Consider the following 20,368-nt stretch of genomic DNA (forward strand, 5'->3'; position numbering starts at 1 on the left):
AGGGCCACTTGCTGTATGCAAGTATTGTTTCCTTAAACTAAGACAGATGGGGAGTCGCCACTATGGCCTTCACTGAACATCTCTTCTATACGAATTGATACTTTAAGCAGAATGAAAGCCATTCTTTTGCAAAAAATTGTGTCACTGACCTTGTCTAGAGAGACGTATGATCTGCAAGTTGCAAGGTCCTCTGCAGAAATACATGCATTATTATTAACAAACTGCCCAGTACATTTCGCAGAAATGTTATGTTGTATCTTTAACATGTCTGATACCAGCGGTATTGCACATGTATTTAAGACAAATTTTTCTGGACTGTTAGCACCCTTTGAAGCAGTCCTGGGCATTTTTCCTAACTTCGTCCACTCTGTGTTTGGCAGCCTGCCTCTCATTTTGGGACTCGTAGCAGGGATCTTATTTTTATTCCTACTGCTCCGTTATGGCAAATCCAGCCACAAGCAATACCCAAGTCAGCATTGAAAATGTGCTCCAGGCGATGAGGTACCGTGAGAGAATAACACAGATCCTTGGCTTGGCTCGTTTGAGAGATCTGAATACCACATGGTTCCTGTCATTCAGACCTATCTGGCAAGATTGCATCTTACCTGTTCTACGATGCCTGCTTTGTAGAGAGGAATGCTTGTTAGATGTTTGTCTAACACTACCATTGTTTATGCCAACGGATGCTGACGCATTACTGGATCCGGTAATGAATCATGTGTTGTGTTGCCCCCAACGGCTACCAATCCTGATGACGGCATTCATTGAGATCTCACCGGGAAATCCAACTGGAGGTGAGATACGCGGACCAACAGGCACAGAGGTACCATCTGATATGAACATTACTAATGCCGCAACCGACGCTGACGGCAATGCTTCACATATGTGCACAATTGACCTTCTTAATGAAGTAGTCGAACTTTCCTATACTGTGGTAGACGATTTCTTTGCCAGCCTTGATGACTTAATGTTTTCTCCTGACACCGAGAATAACTTTTGAAACTAGCACACAGCCTTCTTTCAAACTCTGAAATTCGACCTTCACGTTTTTCAAAACAAAAACTACCAAGTTTGAGACTCTATTTTTTCGACAGATTTATTTGACTTTTTCAAAAAACAAAATGAACATTTGCACAAAAAGTAATCTGCTTAAAGTAGAACTATTCTTAGAGAACAAGAATTCCTTGAACACTTCCTAGAAACAATATTAGAGCCATTTCATAAATGTAATTTTCCTGATTCATTTGGTTAGCATTGCTCATATCATATCATATGCTTTTCTTTAAATGGGTACTATACAAAATGCAACCATTTCAAAATGCATTTTATATGATTTTTTGGGGATTGTAAGCACATGCCCTAGATTATATGTTTTAATATTTACTCTTAGATGAACATAATAGCGTGTAGTGGGTTTTATGTATAATTTTAGGACCTTATTGTAAGTTTCCCGATGCATGCCCTTCTATAGGTATAAATCACCATATCCTTATATAGGCATAGAAATCCTAACCATATTAGGCATAACTCATGCAGTCCAAATACGTCAGGGCTACTTCCACTAGTTCCGAAAATCCACAACGATTTATTGGAAAAACCCGCCTTAAGCAGTCAGGGACTTCCCCTTACTTGAGTATTGATTTATACAAGAACTCATGGAGTTTTCAAAGAACTGAGACTCTTTGATGATGTTATTATGTCCAACTGTACGTCAAAGTCAGCACCTTCAAGGTATAAATATGCCCACACTCGCCCAAGTAAACACACGGTGGTTTGGAGCAGTTCGACTATCTACTTGCCCGACGCGCCCTGCTACAGCAAGTGCCGAAGGAAGCCAACCGTCCAGCAGATGCACTGAGAGAGATGCTGTCTTTTCTCCTGCCGAGAAATCAAGCTCCAGTGTTTGTTTCCAAGCTACCCTTGCGAGCCCCGATAACAGCTTTCTCCATTCTAAACTAAGGTACGGAGCTTATTAGTCCCTTAGAGAAATCTTGAGCAGATTCTTGGCAAAAGAATACCACATTTATGCTACACCTCACTTACTTCCTCTCTTGTACTAAGCTTAGGTTAGGTACACCAGGGTAGGTTTATTTTAGAAGCACCAGTTGAGTACATTTAGCCTCTGTTATTTATGTATGTATATATATATGGTTTAGGAACCATACAATGCTCTTACAGTATTATTTTATTCTACTATTTATACTGTACGAATTATATTTTACAAACAGTTTTACTATTGTAGCAGTTCATTTCTTATGCTTGAGAAAGAAGACGGTTCAATAAAACCTTTTATTGAAAGCGCCCATCTTTCTACTTTCTCTGCACCGCTAGTGAAACGAAGCATGCACGATTGACTGAGTGAAATATCTATCTATTGTTTCCATGACTCTGAAGATACGTTTTATCTTGGGGAAACAAAGTTTTCATGTTTTCATGTTTATGCCGTTGTCACAGACTAATCCCTTCTTGTGAATTCGAGAATGTTTCTAGTGACCTCTGAGCTAGCTGGCACACACAATTAAGTCTAGTATACTCAATAGAAACCTAGTCACCCTTAGTCCTACGTCTAATCTATAGGATATATTATTCCAATGCGCAGAGACTATTGGGAATATAGGAACTAGACTGCAATCCCACCAAAACAGTTTTTTACAGTTGGCCAGTGTTTGAAATATTCCTTGGTGCCCAGCTAAAGGAGAATCATGCACTCACCCTAATAGCTGTTCTCCTAACTCCTTGCTTGTCAAAAAGCGACAGGAGTTTTGATACAAAAGACCATTTTGTATAGTATTGTTACAGTCACAAAGCCATTCTTCAATATTTATGTCTTGACTTTGAGACAAAAGAATGGTGGAAAAATCATTATCGCCTTGGATACAGGCTATCACGTTCTCAGGCATAATAATGTTAGAGGGAATTCCTTTAGTTTTATCAGAAGAGTATCCAAATCATGATAACACATCCGATTGGACCTTTTTGGTTCCAGGATGATAGGTGGTTATAAAGTCAAAATCACTAAAGAAATTAAGCCATCTCATTTGTCGGGTGTCAAGGCTTTCACTATCCCAAAAACCTGTACATTTTTGTGGTCTTTGTAGATAGTTATTGGATGCTTAGCTCCTTTTAGATAATGTCTCCATTCTTCAAATGCTAATTTGATGGCAAGAAGTTCACTCTCTGCTATGGTGTAATCTGGTTTGGCTGGAAGCATCTTTTTGGACTGGAAGGCTAGGGGGTGCAATTGACCATATTTTAAGTGTTTTTGAAGCAAAACACCTCCAACTGCGACTTGTGAAGCATCTGCTTCAACAAAAAATGGTTGATCTGGGTCAGGATGTGTTAAAATTGGGGCTGAAGTAAACCATTTTTTTAAGTTTGAAAAGCTTATGAAGCGCCTTTGGACCATTTGTAATTATGTCCTTTTCGTAACAAACTTGTGATTGGGCGACAATTTCAGAAAAGTGTTGAATAAAACGCTTATAGAAATTTGTGAATCCTAGGACTCGTATGTCTTTTGCACGAGATGGTTCTGGCCAGTTCAAGACAGCTTCCACTTTGGCAGAATCCATAGAAATGCTAGTTGGACATTGATGATATCTTAGGGAAGTCTACAGTGTGTGTAAGAAATTTAAATTTTTCCAATTTGGCAAAAAAATATTTTTCTCGCAGTCGTTGTAAGGCCGCCCTTACTTGGTGTACATGCTCAGTGTCATACTTTGAATAAATCAGAATGTCGTAAATATAGACAACCACACAGATGTCCAAACCTTTTCTTACAGCACTTCATTATTGACATGGTGTAATGCTACTGGGGCATTGCACAAGCCAAAGGGCATAACGGTGTACTCAAAAAGACCAAATTGAATTCTAAATGCCATCTTCCACTAGTCACCCTCTGGGAATCAAGTAAGATGATATGCTTCCCGGGGGTCCAATTTTTTGAAGACTGTTGAATGTCTGCGTTGATCCAGTAAAACTGGGATCAATGGTAAGGGATATTTATTTTTAGCTGAGGCTATATTAAGAATGCAATAATCCATGCATGCTCTTAATTCTCCAACGCATTTTGGGACGAGGTAGAGCAGAGAGGATACTGGCGAAGTAGAGTGTCTTGTAAATCTGTTTTCTAGTAATTTGTCCAAATATTGTCGTAAATACTGAGTTTTTATTTCAATAAGAGCATAAATTCTGCTACAAGGCAGAGTGTCCCCAGTAATAAGGTCTAATTGACAACCATAGGTTCTGGTGGTGTTAAGTACGTGGCCTTTACTGGATCAAATACATCTTTAAAATCTGAATACTGTGAGGGAATATCCGATGCAGTGTTTGAAGTGCCTGCACAATGTAAGGGAGCAACACAGTTTTCGGAGTCATGATAACAGTAAATCCAACAGTGAACCCCATTAAGTGTCACAGTTCTAGTCTCCAAATCTATTTAAGGAGTATGTGTTGTTAACCAAGGCACTATTAATATTACTCTAAAAGTTAGGGTATCAATAGGATGAAAAGCTAGACTTTCAGTATGTTCATTGGAACATACTAGAGTGAGAGGAATTGTCTGAAATTTGATCAGGCCTGAAGATAATGCAAAGCCATCAACAGTTCATACCGGCTCAGGCTCATCGTTTAAAATGTTAGGAATTCCCAGTGTAATAGCTAAACTAATATAAAAAAAATTACCAGTAGCACCAGCATCGATTAGCATTGGCAACACATATCTTTGTTGTGTAGTTAATATAAGAGTCACTTGGATGGTAAAATGTCTTTGGATTCTAGAAACAGTGTTTGCTAAAAATTGGGAGATCTTGGCGGTGACCTCTCTCAACTCAACGACCTCCGTTCTAGCCATGAGTTCTAGTTTTCTGAAGAGGGCTCTACTCTGTTAGTGGCTGTCACTGTCTTTTTGGGTTTGAGCTTAGTTGGACATACTTTCCCAATTTGGTCTGATTTCCCACAATATAAGCATAACTGTAACTTTCATCTTTGCTCTTTTTCTTCAGCTGTTAGTGGCCCTTTTAGTTGCCTTTTATTCCACCTTTTTGCATAGGTTCCACTTCAGAGTACTTAGTATCTGAATCTCATCCATATGTTCTCAGTGAAAATGGCTTTTCTCCCTCCTGCTCACCTAAACTATGATCTAATCTTATTTCTAGATCTACAAACTCAGAATAATCCTCTGGTAAATCAACTATGTGTGATAGGGTATCCTTCAGAATGTCATGTAACCCCTGATAAAGGAAAAAAGTTATTTTGTCTTCGGGTCATTGTGTTTCAGTGAGGAGTCTATTAAAAGTAATAAAATATGGTAATAAATCTTTATTTCCCTGTTTGAGATTTAATAAATAGTTATCACTAGCTTGCCTCAAAACAGGCATAGCAAATAAACAGGCCATGGCAGTCTGAAGGCGTGCCAGTTATAAAGGATTGGGTCATTTTTGTCCATGAGGGGTATAGACCAATTTGCTGCAACCCCACCTAGGTAGGATAGTACAAACAAAACCTTTGCTGAATCTGTGGGAAAAGATTGTGGTTTGCACATAAACTGCAACTGCCACTGTCTAAGTAATATAGCAAACTTAGAGCTATCCCTCAGGAAACATTCAGGCACGGCTAGGGGTACTGAAGTGGGAATTGTTACAGTTACCTGTAATGGTTTGGAAGGGTCGCTACTGCCTGAGGGAGGAAACATGTTTGGACGAGTACTAAAGTCCAAGGATTCTTTCTCAGTTTTAGGAAGTGGAATATCCCATGGTTCACCTCTGGGTTTAAATCGTATGAATTCTCTACATAATTAGTCCTTTTCTGCTTGTAAATTGCACATTTCTAGTTGTAATGATTGTATTATGTGAGTTATATCTTATCTTGATTGTAAGCTAGATCTGCTGGTAGAGCTTGGGTCATATCCTGAATATTAATACACTCGGAATCGTGATCCATATCTCTGGAAGGAAAGAGCTTTTGGGGCTTGGACTTCTGTCAAGACCACATACCTGATGATCCAGTTCTTCCCTAAGGGAGATTCTAGAACCCAATACCTCCTAGAACCCTTCCCGGCTACAATGTTAAAAAAATAGACACTGAGCAGTGAAGTGGTACCATGGGGAAGGGAGTTTGAATGAGAAAAAAAAGCACTAACACTAGAGTGCAGGAAAGCCTTGTAGTGACTGGTTCTTGGGTATGGAACCGGGGCTGCATTCCACAACATGGATTTCCAGTGTAAAGCTAGGTGTGATGGGTTTTATAGGAAATACATGAAGTAGTCACCTAATGCTTAACTATGGTAGCATAAAACAATACTAACACATTTTTAGAATAATTAGTACATACCTAATATAATGTGTGATTTACTTTTTTTAAAGTGTTAAAAAGGTAAGTGGAGAACCATGTTTCCCTGTTGAATATTTTGTTGAGTAATTTCTGCTGCTGGAAAACAATAAGAGGTGTTATACAACTGAGCACCTCTAACAATAATAATACTGAGCAATAATACCTATTCTGTCACTTATACATATTGAAAGTATGATTTACATTACAATGAAATGAATCAACACTTTATTGTTTAAGTTAGTAAAAACCATAACAAAGTTATGATAGGATGCGGAGTTCAACAATTTACAAATGTAAAAATGATTTAAAATATAGAAAAATAGCATGTTACTCATTTTACACTAAAAGTTAAAGACAGTATCCTGATTCTGTATCATAGAATTGTTGACAGAATTGGTGTTTCATCAGATATTGACAATAAAAACATTTAGCATTTAAAACTTACAGTCAGGTTGCTAGACATTACTTAGTTGGATGTGTCTGATTCCTTCGGCCATTTGTTTTTTTTCATAAAGTAATACAAATTTCAAAATTTAACAGGTCAACTGAGGGTCTGTTGTACCAAGTCCTTTGATGATGGCCGATCTGCAAGTTTGAATGCCCCTATCATTAAAAGCTTTTTTTTAGAAACAATACTCATTTCGATTTTAATATGGGGCAGACACAGATGAGATGAATGAAATCTTACCATGCTGCACCACATAAGCTACATATTCTGACGCCATGCAGGTTGATCGACCAAGCCAGGGGAGATTGTAACACGTAGTGTTCAAACAATTAAGGCTTAGTTATTTCAAGAAAGTCACCAAAATCAAGAATAACACCTAAAGGGTTTTTATGTCCAGTTTTGTAGATACTTAAATAAAATCAGCAATGCAAATAAGGAGATCCGTCTCTCTTAAAGTTAGTTTTTTTTAGAGATCGTCCCACTAATAACACACAATGTTCTTTGTTAGTCGAGAGTCTTTTCAGAGAATCCATGAAAAATAAATCAAACTAAAAATGTACTTTTGTTTTTCCTGCTTCTTCATTTGGGAAGCAATAATACTCTTTGACTCACGGTTTGTTGTTCTTTCTTTAAATTCTAGGTCCAAAAATGGAAAGAGGGAAGTGGAAGGGAGCAGAGAGCCCAGCAGGGAGCAGCTCTGGAAGTCAGACAGCAGCAGGAGGAGAGTCATCACTGGATCCCAGGGAGCCAGAGCAGATACGTCACTGGATCTCAGGTAAGCGGTATACTGAAGAGGCCAAGCGCTGCTCTTAGGGAGGGACGTTTATTTATAGTTAGCTGCAACTGCTACTCCACATGTATGCAAAAAATACACGCAATGGTTGGTTCGTTGACAGTTTGCTCGTGTTTGTGCTGACTCATGACTAACACGAGTAATGGGAGGTCCCCTGAGATCCAACTTGCGCCTTGGGAACTGTTTACTCACTTGTTAAAACATGTGCTCAGTGTTTCTGCACACTACAGGATGTTAATATTAAATAAAAAAAGCAAGAAAATGAAAGTTAAAAAAAAACTAAAGGTTCCTTTCCCTCCTATAAGTCTCATGATATATTCCAATCCATTCTGAATGTAAATGACTGAGGGCTGGGAGTTCTGAATGTAAATCACTCAGGGCTGGGAGTACTGGAGATCATAACATTAGCTGACAATGGATATAAAGTGTCCTTGACCAAATTTTAGTTCTGTAAGAAAGAAGTCCTGTTTTTAGGACATCACATTGAGAACGGGGCAAGAAGATGCCTCAAGAGAAAATTTTGGTGATTCTGAAAGTGAATCTGCCAACAAAGCTAAATAAGTAAGAATGTTTTTTGTGAATGGTGGGCTGCTGCCCACAGTGGACTCCCAGCTTTTACCTAATGGCCAATCTTTTTCAGAGGCTGACACATAAAGACATGTCATATTCAGGACCATGGGATGACAACTGCATGCTTCCCTTCTCAGAGCTGAGAGAATATCTCTACCGTTCCCAGGCCCTGGGAATGCCTGATAATGATAAATGTTTTGCTTTGATTTGCAAAAAGAGAGAGGGCTGTACTCTCTCAGTGTTAACGCGGAGGCACATCAATGTCCACAGACCAGTGGCTTATTTTTCTGCCACACTTGATCCCCCTCAGTTGCTTCTTTGCCTGGATGTCGTAAAGCTGTTTCCTCCTCTAGTGTTAGCATTGAGCAGAATAAGAGCATTGTTATGGGAAACCTTATGATTGCTTTTGTACACCATTCAGTGGAGTTGTTGTAAACCTGTACTATAATGAAGCACCTTATCAATAGTCAGCTTACCGAGTATGAGCAGGTCATACTTGAAGTTGAAAATGTTACCCAGGATGTACTGCATTGAATTCTGCCACTCTGTTGCCTTTTCAGGAAATGAGGTAGTTGAAGGTGAAGTTGAGCATGGATGTCTGTACTGTCTCAAGTGTAGTGAATGCCTCCTGGCTTTAAGGAGTGGCTGAATTGATTGCTCTTTCTAGTGCATGCAGTGTTTTAGACCAGCTAAAAGTGACAATTTTTACTGATAATCAGTACAGCTTTGGTGTTGTGTGCGACTTTGAGCAGTTAGGGTCACAAGATGGCTTTATGACTTCCCCAGGTTTGCCCATAAGAAATGGTCAGAGGATGAGAAATTTGTTATAAGCTTTGCAATTACCTGTCCAAATTGCTGTGGTAAAGTGTACTGCCCATTGACAGGACATAGATTATGTGACAGTGGGTAATAAGTATACCGATGAGGCAGTAAAGTACTACTAATAATAATAATAATAATTTTATTGTATGATTAATTAAAATCTTACAATTCAAGAGTCACCAATACTCAATCACTAAAACATAGCTACACAAGAGAGTTCATAAAATACATTAAATACGCAAATTCATTTAATCAATATTATGATTCATTATTAATAATATTAAAATAGCAATTATTTACAGTTATAAGTTCTTTATTTTGTGCAATATCTCATATGCAAATGTTGCTCTAACTGTTAACAACTTCCAATCCTAATATGCTTGAATCATTAACTTCCAATTTTTTCTTACAAGGGTCATACATTTAGTAAAGTTTGCAATCATTAGTATATCCATTGGGTTAAAACAAGCTAACAGAGCAACGATAGCCAGCCCTTATCTAACTGGAGCTGGCTCTCAAGGATCATAAACGCAAAAGAGTCAAATCAATGACAAAACAATACAAAATTAACGAATTTCACCAGTACACTTAGCTTATGCTCATGGAACATCAACGGCCTAAGCGACAAGCTCTCAGACTCGGACTTAAAATCCTACTTGACAAAATTTACTATTATCTCTCTGCAAGAAACTTGGTCCGAGTCTCCACCAGCGCTATCAGGATACAATCTGATCTTTCAACCACCTACTCAGAGCTCAGCGTTCGGCCACAAGAAAGGTGGTCTCGCCATATACAGCGCGCTTTCAGTGATAACGAAGGCCGCCCCACTAGACTACAACATAGCCGCCCCAAATGCACTGCAAGCGATACGACTGTCACTCCGCGGGCAAGACACAAACGAGGACATCATCTTAGTAAACCTCTACTTGCACCCCAGGGAGAAAAAGAAGGGAGCACAACAACTGAAGGAAGAACTCGTAAAACTATTGAAAACCGAGAACACAAATAGCCTAATTATCACAGGGGACTTAAATCTAAATATGCTTAGCACCTTGGATCCTGAAACCAAAGACGACGAGGACCCGTTCGCCTGGGAGTACAACCACCAAGACTGCACCTCGGGAGGCAGAACTACAAAAACATCAAGGAGCCTGCTGGCCAAACTAGAAGAGCTGGGCCTTAGGGCACTCAATGGTAGATTTTCAGGCGATCGACCGCAGTCTGCAACATTCCACAGTACACTGGCAAGCTCTACAATTGACTTTACCTTCCTTTCTCGCAGCCTGTACTACAGGGTAAGAGATTTCCACATCAGCCCAATGGATTACAGTGACCACCTGCCCCAGGAAACAACGATAATCACACCAACAGTACCAAACCCGCCAGGCGCCAACAACCTGGGTACGGACTTTACAACAAACGAAAAACGGGTAAAATGTAAAGTTACCGACCCACAAAACCTTTTAGAGCAAGCGAAGCACGCTCTCCACGAAGCGCAGTTCGAATCATCAAACCTGATAATACGCTGGGAGGTATTCACAAAAAAAATGAAAGACATCGCTGAAAGAAAAGTGCACACAAAGCGAGTAGGCAAGACCAGCGATGCGATACACAAGAACCACTATAACTTCCGAAATGATACCAATCTAAAAAGACTGAAGACACAAATTAATCACACTCTGCGAAGAGCAAAAACAGATCCCTCCGCCTACCAGGCTTTAAGACAGTTAAAAGGCGACCGAAGGAAATTAATATGGCAACTAAAAAAGGACGCAGATGAGACATTCTGGGGAAAACTCCTATACGACGCCAAGACAAACAACAGCGCACAGTTCTGGCAAAAGATTAACAGCCTGATTAACCAGCAAAGCCAGGCGATGGAATCCCATGTGACGGAAGATGCCTGGACAACCCATATTAGCACACACTTCTGCGACACCAACGAAACACGGAAAGAAACTGGCAAAACCAACATCAGGAGCAAAGAATACTTGCCTCCACTAAAAGAATCCTTGACATCCAACGAAGCACTATCAATTACGGCTCTACAAATAACTAATAGGATTTCCAAAGGGAGAACAGAGGGAGCTCCAGGCCCCAACGGAATACCCCCAATAATATTCAAGCAGGCACCAGAATACTGGGTACCTACTCTAAAACCAATGTTTGAAAAAATATGGCAGACTGCGACAATTCCACGATCATGGAGGGGAGCAATAATCTCACCAATATATAAAAAAGGTGACAGGAAAGATCCAAGAAGCTATCGGTTAATTGCCTTATTAGACAACGAAGCAAAATACTACGCTGGCCTCTTACTTCAGGAACTGACATTATGGGCAGAAGAAACCACAGCAATTCCATTCAATCAAACAGGCTTCAGAAAAAACATGGGGACGACCACAAACATCCTTGCCTTGTCACTCCTGATCGACTCAGCTCTAGAAGGAAAACAACCCTTGTACCTGTGTTTTATTGACTACAGCTCTGCCTTCGACCGCGTAAACAGAAACCTGCTGTGGCAAAAACTGGAGAGAATGAAAATTCCAGCAACACTACTGAACCAACTAATCCTCCTGCACAGCGACACTTGGGTCCAGGTTAAACTAGGTACCGGCGACTTTTTAACTAAGAAAATTCCAACTAACACAGGAGTAAAGCAAGGATGTGTGCTAGCGCCAACTTTATTTAATCTCTTTATGGCCGACCTATCTACCACACTAAACGAAAACAACTCTCATGCGCCTAAACTGGGGGGTACTCAATTGTGTAACTTATTTTATGCTGATGACTTGGTGCTAATTAGCCGGACCCCGATCGGCCTACAGCGGCTTCTCGACATCACCGCACAACACTCCAAAACAAATAAACTCAGTATTAATTATTGTAAAACAAAAGTAATGCGCCTCAACTATTGCAAGAAGAAACCAACATTCAGTTGGAACCTGGATAAAAATAAACTGGAAGTCACAAATAAATATCGTTACTTGGGAGTGACTATTGATCATAGGGGGAGCTTCAAACCGCAAGGCGAGGAGATAAAAAAGAGAGGCTTAATGATAGCTGTATCTCTAAGGAACTTGAAAAATAAGATCATCGGCCCAAGCTTCACCCCACTCCTAAAACTGATACAAGCCAAACTGATACCATCCATTACATACGGTAGCGAAGCATTGAGAGGCAGAGATACCGGAACCTTAGAAGGAGTAATTACGAGAGCAATGCGGATGATGTTTGGCCTCCCAAGATACACTTCTCCGGCGCAGATCCGACTCGAATTTGGGCAAGTTAAGGAAGAGCTTGCTCGCAAGGGAGCATACCTTAAGACCTGGCACAAAATTAGCAGAGGGGAAGCAAACACCCTCAACGCACTCCTCTGGAAGGATCTACAAAGCAAAGACAACTGCCCAGCAAGACTCTTTCTAGAGGATGCAATTAAACAGCTGGGGGCAAGCCAACTATGGGATCTGCAAGGGAGCCTGGCAGGTTTTAAAAAAGCCGTAAACAATACAGTTAGGAAAGAATCCCTCCTACAAGACAAAGCATCACTAACGGAGAGAGCACATGGCTGGCTGACAGTACAAACCTACAATAAACTCACACCACAGGCATACCTTCTGACCAGCTTCACTAAAAAAAACAAAAGAAACATTCCTAAAATTACGATTAGGAGTATTACCCTCAGCTGACCACATGGCCCCTTGGCTGCGGCCCCCAAAACCGTCAAACTGTCGCCTGTGTGGAACTCATGAGGAAAATATAGTACATCTCATTACCATCTGCAAAGAGCTGCATCAAGATCGCAGGAACCTACTGAGACCACTATTCATAAAAAAAGGAATCAGGACGTGCAGACAAGCAACTCTGGCTTGCTTCAGAGGCGATGAAGTGCAAATGGCTTGCCGACTGGTAAAATACCTCGGAGCTGTAGAAAGCAGAATCAACACAAAGAAAGAACAAACGGATATAATGCCTTAGCCCTAAATTCTTCTTTTTTCTGCATTTTCTCAGTCCAGATTAGTTTTCTTACTACTGCATTTATTTTCTTTAATTTATCCCCATAGATTTGGTTCCCTGGGTGTTTCTTAACCAGTCTCAGGATTTTATTATGCTCTTTTTTTAATGGGTGACTTTCTGAAGACAATTTGACCAGCGCCATTGATTTTATGCCCTTCTGATCTATCTTATTAACTTTTTATTTCTGGCTTTAGAGTAATTTATTTGTGAAGAGGGACCATCTTTCAATAGCGTTCAGACCATCATCATCAAAAAATGTTTCAACCAATACTTTCGATGTTGCTGTGATCGATTCCTTGGTGCTTTCACTCCAATAAAGTTTCTTATAATTTAACGTGTTCATATCTCCCAGAAGCGTCACGTATTCTCTGTGCCTAACACAGTTCAGTTGTAACTCTATTATCTGTTTATTATTGTCACTTCCGTTTGCTTCAACGATCTGGTAGGTTGAATTCTTTTTAAATAAGTTTAATGACGCTATTGTGTAATCTATTGGCAATTTATTACCCATGGCTTGATAAGTCCAGGCGGGTGATATATCTTGCGGCAAACGTCCGTTTAACACCCTTAAACCAAAAGATTGTAGATCTTTTAGAAAATTCCTCCCAAATTTCCCTTTCCTCTCTTCCCTAGTATCCGATGTAAGGCAGGGAATTGCCCATAAATAGTTCTGTTCTTGTATTTCTTCATCTCTCACGTAAAACCATAACATGTTTATATTAAAGTCACCCGTGATGATGACCTCAGATTGCGTCTCCCTCTCCAGTTGCTGAAGTATTATAGTTGACAAACTGCTAACCATTGCTTTTCTTGAATTACCATCAGTATGTATATAAACATTTATTAGTAGGAGTGTTTTATTTTCCCATTTATCTTTATATTATAGTTTTACAATCAAACAGTCGGTCATATTTTGTATTTCCTCTTCACTTTTCATTTTTATTTCTGTTGAAATAAAAGTTGCCAGGCCCCCGCAAGATCTGCCGAATTTGCTCGTTTTAGTGGCGGACATATAGTATCCCTTAAAGTCTTCTAATACAAAAGGATAATTTGCCCAGGTCTCTTGTAGGCAGATAATTTGAAAAATTTCTGACCTTTGGGTCAGTTGTTCATTTTGTAATTTAGATTGAATTTCTTTTATATTCCAGGAGCATAGTCATATTGTGTCACTTACATTTGTTACTTCCTTCTTGAGAACATCATTTGTAAGTCTTCAATCCTCCCTTGTTCCGTGGAGTGCTGTTGTTAACCAACCCAGTTGCAACTCCTCCATTGGTTCTCTTTTGATCGCAGTAAAGAGTTTTGATGTTTTCCCCATGTTTTGTCCTATTGTATTTTTTAATATTGAGTATGCCTGGTTGTTCTCCGACCCCGCCCGATATTGAGTTGCTTACTTTCTAAGGCATTCAGTTTTTTATTATACACCGGGTCTTTGATGGTTTTATTCATTACGTCTGGCAATTTTTTATTGAACAAAGGATAGATGGATTTTGTTACTTCTATATCTTTGTCTACTTGTTTCAAAGTTACATGTGTTGGTCATTTTGAGTTCCATAGGCTGTTCCCTGCATTTATTAACTCAGTCTCAGGGGAAGAGATCATTTTTGAAGCTTTTGTAACTTTGTTCCTTGGTCCGCGGTCACCAATATTATCTCTAAGCTCAAACCCTCCTCTCACACTAAAGATCCTCTTCCCGCAAACCTGGTCCAAAAACTTAAACATGTAATTTCACCAGTCTGGACCAACATCATCAATTCCTCTCTTTCCAAGGGCTGTGTTCCCGCCTCCCTTCAGCTAGGCCAAATCTCCCCCATCGTCAAAAACACCTCCTCTGACCCTAACGACCTTAACAACCTACGTGTTCTGACCCAATTAGATAACCATATCACCTCATTCAATCTCCTAGACATATTCTAATCTGGTTTCAGAAAAGGATGCAGTACTGAAACGGCCATGCTCAATATTACAAATGACATCCATCGCTCCTTAGACAAAGGTGAATACTCTCTACTAATCCTCCTTGACCTCTCGACTGCCTTTGATACTGTCCATCATCTCACCCTTCTTAACACCCTCGAAGTTCGCTTCGGTCTTGAGGGCTCCGTTCTCAAATGGTTCTCCTCATTACTTCAAAACAGATCCCAACAAATTAAGCTCAGCCACTGCCTCTCCAAGCCCCAACCTGTCTCACTTGGTGTTCCGCAAGGCTCCTTCCTCTCCCCTACCTTATTTAACCTATTCTTGGAACCTCTCACTCTCATCCTTGAATAAGCTAAAATATGCTACCACCTCTATGCGGATGACACCCAGCTATACTACAGAATTAAATCTCACAATGACATCCTTCACCTCAATGAGACCCTGATTAAAATCCAAGCCTGGTTTCATCTTAAACATCTCGAACTAAACCCCCAAAAAACTGAAATCATCCTTTTCACTCCTAAAAAAAACTCCCTCCCCATTCACCTCTGGATCAAGGATATTACAGCTCTTAAATGCCCCCTCTCCCCATCGAATACTGTCAAATCCCTAGGCATCAGCATAGACCATAACATGAATCTCATACCACACATCAAAAATGCTGCCAAGGGTGCCCTCTTCACCCTCCACCACCTCAAAAAACTCAAACCTTTCATACCAGCAGACGACTTTAAAACCAATGTCCAATCGCTTGTCCTTTCCCGTATTGATTATGGTAACTCCACACTCGCTGGCACCCCCAAAGCCCACCTAGCACCGCTCAAATCTGTCCTCAACCTTGGCGCCAGACTTATCTCCGATGGTAAAAAAATTCGACCACGAATCACTGACAGATTATCGATTTCTAAAAAATCGACCTACTATAACATCGAGTCTCTAATATCGATAGCACTAATATCGACACCCTATGCTTAACATGTAAACTACAAAAATATCGAGCAAACTATATCGATGCACAAAAATATCGTCTACAGAAATATCGTTAGCATTATTTTCGAATACCATAATATCGACACTCAATACTACATATACCACACTACAATAATATCGAATACAAAAATTTCGATAGCACTATTTTCGTCAATATCAAAATATCGATAGCTAAATTATACTCCATTTTTTATATATAACACCAATAAATCTATTCTCTAAGTAATACACACATTTCTAATGACTTCACTAATGTATTTTCAAATTATTAAGTAACATTTAGTGTACAATATTGTGTTTTCGCAAACTGACGAAATTTGTATATAAACTCTTTGTAAACATACTTATTTAATACTTAGTACTCATTTTACATAAACTTTATTTATTACAAGACTTTTATTTTACATAAATATATCATTTCAATTCCTCAACATAAACTATATAAGAAGATATATCTTAAATGTTTTACTTAAAAAAAATTCAAACTAACCAATAGTAACTCGTCTTTCATATCTGACCAATCAGATGGCAAACTTAATTACACATAGACTATATAAACCAATCACAAACAGCCATACAAGTTGCAGGAAATATTCTTCGTGACCACATACTGCCAATTTTGGGAGCACCATCTATATTCTTCTCTTCAAGAAAATTCGTCCAGAAACTACAAGTAAGTAATCATATAGCTCTGTTAATAAATTCTATTTTTTTTGTCTATTAATTATAGACCAAGATTTGTAACCTAATTTTTTATTTCTTTATGTACTTTACCTTTAAACAGACTCTACAAACAAATCAAGTTATACTTCAACTTCAAGATACAGGACACTTTACATTTACAAAAGGTATCTACATATGTTTAACATTTACTTAACGTTCTTTGCCAATTATTGGCCTAATTTAAAACTCTATACTTTGTTTCTTAGCCTGTAAATCTTAATACATATTGTGCAGCCAGAATTTTTTTAGGAAAAAAAGTTACAATGCTGTGTAAAAAATATTTTCTTCCTGTTCTTAAATATGTTTTAATGTGCTTTTACTCATAATACATGTGTCATCCTCGGTTCTTTTTAGCAATTAAGTAACAATGCTTTATAACAAATGTGTATTATTTATATAACATATAAACGCATTAGTAATTTTCATCAACTTTCTCTCTAAACAGAACACAAAGGTACAGAAAACAGATAATTCACATCAAAGAACAAACATTCTGCTACTACTATAATTCTCTTGGTAAGATCATAAATAAAACATAACTAGTCTTTATAAACTCTATGGAATGTACTAGAAATAAAATGCCTCTTGTTATGCATCTGTTAGTATAATCTTCCTGTTCTTAAATATGTTTTTTTGTGCTTTTACTCATAATACATGTATCATCCCCGGTTCTTTTTAGCAATTAAGTAACAATGCTTTATAACAAATGTGTATTATTTATATAACATATAAACGCATTAGTAATTTTCATCAACTTTCTCTCTAAACAGAACTCAAAGGTACAGAAAACAGATAATTCACATCAAAGAACAAACATTCTGCTACTACTATAATTCTCTTGGTAAGTTCATAAATAAAACATAACTAGTCTTTATAAAGTCTATATAATGTACTAGAAATAAAAATGACTCTTTTTATGCATCTGTTAGTATAATCTTGGAAATTTCTCTTTTTACATTCAATAAACAAAACTATTTTTAGAGACGTTATAACGTAAAACAAAAGTTACCAAGAAAAAAATTGTAACTTTTCCTATAACATACTTAATTATTTCTCAACAGACCGTGGCAATACAAGAACAACATCTAACTGAACAAGCATCTACTTTCGATAAATAGAACATTACTGGTGGTAAGTAAATTACTAGAAGAATACTAGCTTTATTTAAAATCTTTTATACATTTCAGATTGTATTAATATTTGTATATTAACTTTTCTAGATACCAGAAGTAAAGAATGACTGATGATGCAAGATTTATTACATCTCAGAAAGGGAAATTTTTGTTATGCTATATGGGCTACATTTATACTCAAGAGAAACAAAAAGACCTTAAAGTGAATTGGAAGTGTACAAAATATTACTCCAATAAATGCTATGGCCGTGCTACAACAAGGGAAACTAGTGTTATAAATACCACTGAACATAATCACCCACCAAACATCTCGGAAATAGAAGTGAGATCCACTCTTGAAAATATACCAGATCAGAATTACCTACCAACGTAATTCTTAAAGAATTACTACCTAAAGTTCCCAAAGAAGCAAGAGGTCAGCTACCATCTATTGCTACCATTAAAAGAACAATAGCAAGAACAAAAAAAGCAAGTAGACCCAATATACCAACTCCTAAAACTTTTGAAGAAGTCATAATTCCGCCAGAGCTTGTAATTACTCATAATGACGAGCCATTTATATTTTATGATAATCATAGCAAGGACAAAAGAATAATCATGTTTGCAACTAATAACAATATAAAAAAATTAACTGAAAGTACTACTTGGATGATGGATGGTACTTTTTCTATATGCCCAAAACCTTTCTACCAGTTATACACAATTCATGGGCAATATCATAATACCTGTATCCCCTTCATATATTGTTTATTACCAAACAAACAAGCCACTACTTACTCAGAAATCTTACAAAAAATAAAGGAACAAAGTTCTGACTACTTCCCAATGAAAATCATCATAGACTTCGAGCAAGCTATGATTAATTCTATTTTGAAAACTTACCCACACACATCCATTCAAGGATGTTATTTTCATTTCAATCAATGTCTCTGGATACAATTACAAAAATCTGCCCTTAGTGTTGAGTATGCAACAAATATAAATTTTGCATACCAGATCAAACATCTCATTGCTCTGGCATATGTACCAGTAACTGATGTGGCCGAACATTACAATTTGTTAATTGAAAGTCCTTTCTACACCCAAAATGAGCAAAGACTCGCCCTACTTTTAGATTACTTTGAGGACAACTGGGTAGGAAGACTACATAGGTCAGGCCACAGACGCCAGCCAAAATTTGCAATTCCCTGGTGGAATGTCTATCTATCAACACTCAACCAAGAAGCAAAAACGAACAATGCTGTTGAAGGTTGGCACAATGCCTTCCTCTCTTCTACTGGACGTACAACACCCACAACTTGCCGGGAAGGGTTTGGCGCGCGGACCGTGGACACGCCAACTGGGGGAATAATACGACCCCTTAAGGCAACTACCTTCATTTGAATACATATTTGGAGCCAACTATGGACTGCAGGAATTGAAAAACTTGACGGTGCAAACAAAGTGCACGTCACACCACTTGAAGGCCAATACTTGGGCCCAGTGGAGCGCGTAATACGCTGAAAAATGTATATGATGCAAATCGAGCGTCCCCTTTTAGAATTACTTCCCTTGAATATATAAGGCAACCTTAGGTGAAGATTTTGTTTGAAATACTGTCGGAACTCAACACGGCCCATTAGATATCTACATTGAAGGATTTGGCTCCTTGTTTCAATACAGATACTTTGAATCGGAATATATCCCCGTCTTCTTGTACACCATTGCGCCCTGAAGAAGTTCTGCTTGACAGAACGAAACGCGTTGGCTGGTTTTTCTTGGCATATTAAAAGAACTCTTTTGCAACCACGGATTCAGCATTTTTCATCTGGAACTACTATCTGCTTATGAACCTTACCAATCAAGCCTAGTGGCAATTTACTTCATTTGGGTGGTGCATTTCAAAACTTGTTTGAAAACACCCACATTACACAAGCTAGTCTCAGCTATACAAAAAGAGCAAAGCTTTCAGGAACTACGTATGCAGCAATCAGTCATACAACTGAAACCAAAACTCTCTAGACAAACTGCTCAAATGTATTTATATCTTCAACAGCAAGTCCAACTATATCCTACAACAAGAGGACTGGAATATTTAAAAATGATAGCCAAAACATTGAACTAATTGCTATAACTAAATTAATTGATAGAGATCAAACAATATCCTTAATTTAAAAAAACACATATTTTAATATAATAAAAAAATATTTATTTAGTCTAATTTATTTTTTAACACTATTCTAAAAAGACTAAATAAAAATATTATTATATCACAATATTTGTTTTAAAAAACTGCTTCCATCCAAATAAAATAACATAATTTTCTAACTTACCTTTAAATAGAACATCATAAAGATAATCCTTTACCGACAATACAATGTGTAAATATCAAACACTTAATCCAACCAATCATTAATTATGTTTTCTTTAACTCTGCAAAAACTATCCATCATCCAAATTAAACGACTATTTAAATGCCATTTAAAATAACGACTGTTATCTTAAAGTGTGATAAATATATCACAGAACTCAAAATATAAAGGAAGAATGTAAATCATCTCCGTTCTAACAACTGAAACACACTTCCTTTCACTTAAAAAAAAATTATCGGAAACGGAAATAGCTGTTTCAAAATACGAGAAAAAA

General features: G+C 38.0%; 1 protein-coding gene across 1 annotated transcript in view; it reads left to right on the top strand.

Annotated features, from left to right (window-relative positions):
• The window catches only part of LOC147685058 (GTPase IMAP family member 7-like), a 510,455-nt gene that overhangs the window by 38,818 nt on the left and 451,269 nt on the right, over positions 1–20,368 (top strand). The window contains exon 2 of the mRNA XM_086940944.1: positions 7,416–7,550. Within this exon, the coding sequence (XP_086797070.1) occupies positions 7,424–7,550 (127 nt within the window). The 5' untranslated portion in view covers positions 7,416–7,423. The remainder of the gene's footprint in view (positions 1–7,415; positions 7,551–20,368) is intronic.

Source organism: Lissotriton vulgaris, chromosome 10 (assembly GCF_964263255.1).
Source record: "Lissotriton vulgaris chromosome 10, aLisVul1.2, whole genome shotgun sequence".
In the NCBI taxonomy this organism is placed as follows: domain Eukaryota; kingdom Metazoa; phylum Chordata; class Amphibia; order Caudata; family Salamandridae; genus Lissotriton; species Lissotriton vulgaris.